The sequence below is a fragment of the Argentina silus genome (assembly GCF_951799395.1).
Source record: "Argentina silus genome assembly, chromosome: 15".
Lineage (NCBI taxonomy): Eukaryota > Metazoa > Chordata > Actinopteri > Argentiniformes > Argentinidae > Argentina > Argentina silus.
The window spans coordinates 11,241,794-11,244,293 of NC_139669.1; the positions used below are offsets into that span (position 1 = coordinate 11,241,794).

General features: G+C 50.2%; 1 protein-coding gene across 1 annotated transcript in view; it reads left to right on the forward strand.

The window, feature by feature from the left end:
* sh3tc2 (SH3 domain and tetratricopeptide repeats 2) overlaps positions 1–2,500 on the forward strand; it is a 19,118-nt gene that overhangs the window by 1,958 nt on the left and 14,660 nt on the right. The window contains exon 2 of the mRNA XM_083686180.1: positions 2,249–2,347. Coding sequence (XP_083542306.1) covers positions 2,249–2,347 — 99 coding nt within the window. The remainder of the gene's footprint in view (positions 1–2,248; positions 2,348–2,500) is intronic.

The window sequence follows — 2,500 nt, forward strand, 5'->3', positions numbered from 1 at the left end:
TTATTGACGACTTATGCCTGGTAGATTGACCCCTACGTTTGACCTACTTTCACAAACCCTGAGAACTAATTAGAACTCTCTGTCTGATCCCAAGTCCCTCCTCCCTGGACCCTGCCTTGAGAGATGTCTCCATGGTAACCTAGCAGGGTGTAGGATGAAGTTGCCTTCCCCCCCCCCCACCCGAAACTGATCTCGGGTCAGCTCTGCGGTCACCTCCTCATGGGTCGGGTCAGTGTTTATGGGCAACAACTACCGAGAATGACCTTGTAGCCTGTACCCATGTGGCATTCCCTTACAGGGGCTCAGCACTCTGTCTCAGCACCATAGACAGTGACACTGAGGAGGCCTGGCTCTCTCTCTCTCTCTCTCTCTCTCTCTCACACACACACACACACACACACACACACACACACACACACACACACACACACACACACACACACACACACACACACACACACACACACACAATCAAACACACACTCTACACTCTACACACATTCTTACTGACCTATACACACACACACACACACACACACACACAGACTCTCTCTCACTGACCTACCCACACACACACACACACATATGCCATCAGCAGAGAGTGCTTTGTGCATTCACAGACTGGGCAGCAGCTATGAACGAGGGAGGAGGAGGGGGAGAGAGACATATTTCAAGAGAGACGAATGAAGGAGAAAGAGAGAGAGAGAGAGAGAGAGAGAGAGAGAGAGAGAAAGAGAGAAGGATTTCAAGAAGAGATTGACATACAATATACATGAGTAAGCAGAGCGAGAGAGAGAGAGACAGAGAGAGAGAGAGACAGAGAGAGAGAGACAGAGAGAGAGAGAGACAGAGAGAGAGAGACAGAGAGAGAGAGACAGAGAGAGAGAGACAGAGAGAGAGAGAGACAGAGAGAGAGAGAGAGAGAGGGCACGGGAAAGAGAGAGAGAGCAGGGTAGAGAGCGAGAGAGAGAGCGAGAGAGAGAGAGAGAGAGAGAGAGAGAGAGAGAGAAAGTGAGGGAGAGTGAAAAGCGAGAGCCCCTGAGAGGAAGACAGCCAGTCTACAGGACAGTGTGGGAGAGAGCGGATGGGATGGCATTGATCTCTGGAAGCTGTAAGCTGCTGGCTCACATGGCCTCTTGCTGCTGCAGACCGTTCCTGGCGACATCCTGCTGCGGAGCGCTCATCAAACACTGCCTCTTGTTTACAGGTTGGTCCCACCCTGGCGTCTGCCTCTCACTGCCATGAGAAGGACGACCGCAGGGCCTTACTCAGACAGATACCGCTGTTTCTCTATCCGACATGGGCAACATACTCGCCCATGAAGGTAAAGGGGTGGTTTGTCCTAAAGGTGCCTGGACTGTGCTTGTATGTCTTGAAGTCGGTCTTGTCAGCACTAACTTACTGTGGTATGTCGTATTCATTGTTGTGTGCTGTGCTGTAGGTTTGACGGAGGATTGTGTTTTCTAAGTGTGTGGTACAGTCGTGTCACCCTAACCCTGTGCATTGTGCTGTTTCCTTGTCCTTGTGTCCTTGTCGAAAAGCGTTTTAAACAGAGAGTTATGATTGCTGTGTTGTACTGTATGGCGTTCGGACTCATCACGAAGAAGGGTTACTGAACGATTGTAAGAGCTTCAAAGTCAATCGACTGTGTCCGTGCTGTGGAACAGTATGGATACGTTATACAGCGTGCTGTGTTGTGTGTTTCTGTCGTCTGTGTTGTGTGTGGAAGGCGTGCTTCAAGTGTTTGACTGTTCTGTCATCCAAGTATGTAGTGGCGAGGGTCGGGTGGAGTGGGATGAGGTGGGGTGGGGTGGGTAGGCTACACACACGAGGGGGGGGTGTGGGGGGGGGGGGGGTGTGTGGGGGGGGGGGTTGTGTGGCTGATGTCAGTGCAGCTGCGTGTGGCTGTGCTGGGGGCTTTGTCTGGCCTCTGCTTCATGTCATTGTGTCTCCCAGCTGCTGTTAACTCTTATGCTGTCCAAATGCTCTGTCTCAGGACTAAAACCCTGCAGTTTGATCGCTTCGTCTTTGTGTCAGTACTCCTAAATGACTTACTCACCTACCAGGCTGGTGGAGGTAGAAATCGAAGGACGGGCTCATTTACCATGTCCTCCGATTTCTACCTCCACCAGCCTCCCCCGGTTTACATAGTATTAGGAAAATGGAGACAATTTAGGACTATTAGAACATGTCCATGATCACGATTGGATGATATACTGCACGTCTCTGATCTCCTTTCCCCTCACAGACATCTCCCCTGCTGAGCTCGACGCTCTCTGGAGGGAGCCCCCATACACGCTCTCTGGCACCAGTGACCACTTCCCAGGAAATGACTTCATGACTCAAGGTACAGTAATGTGAAAAGCAAGAGTTTTATTACCTTTAAAAAAAAAAAACTATTCTGTCAATATTACGTGACTTTCAAGCCTTGCATTGTTTAGTTCAATCAACAGTTTGAAATGCTTCAGGATTGTTGCTAAAGGATTTCGCTTGAGGATCG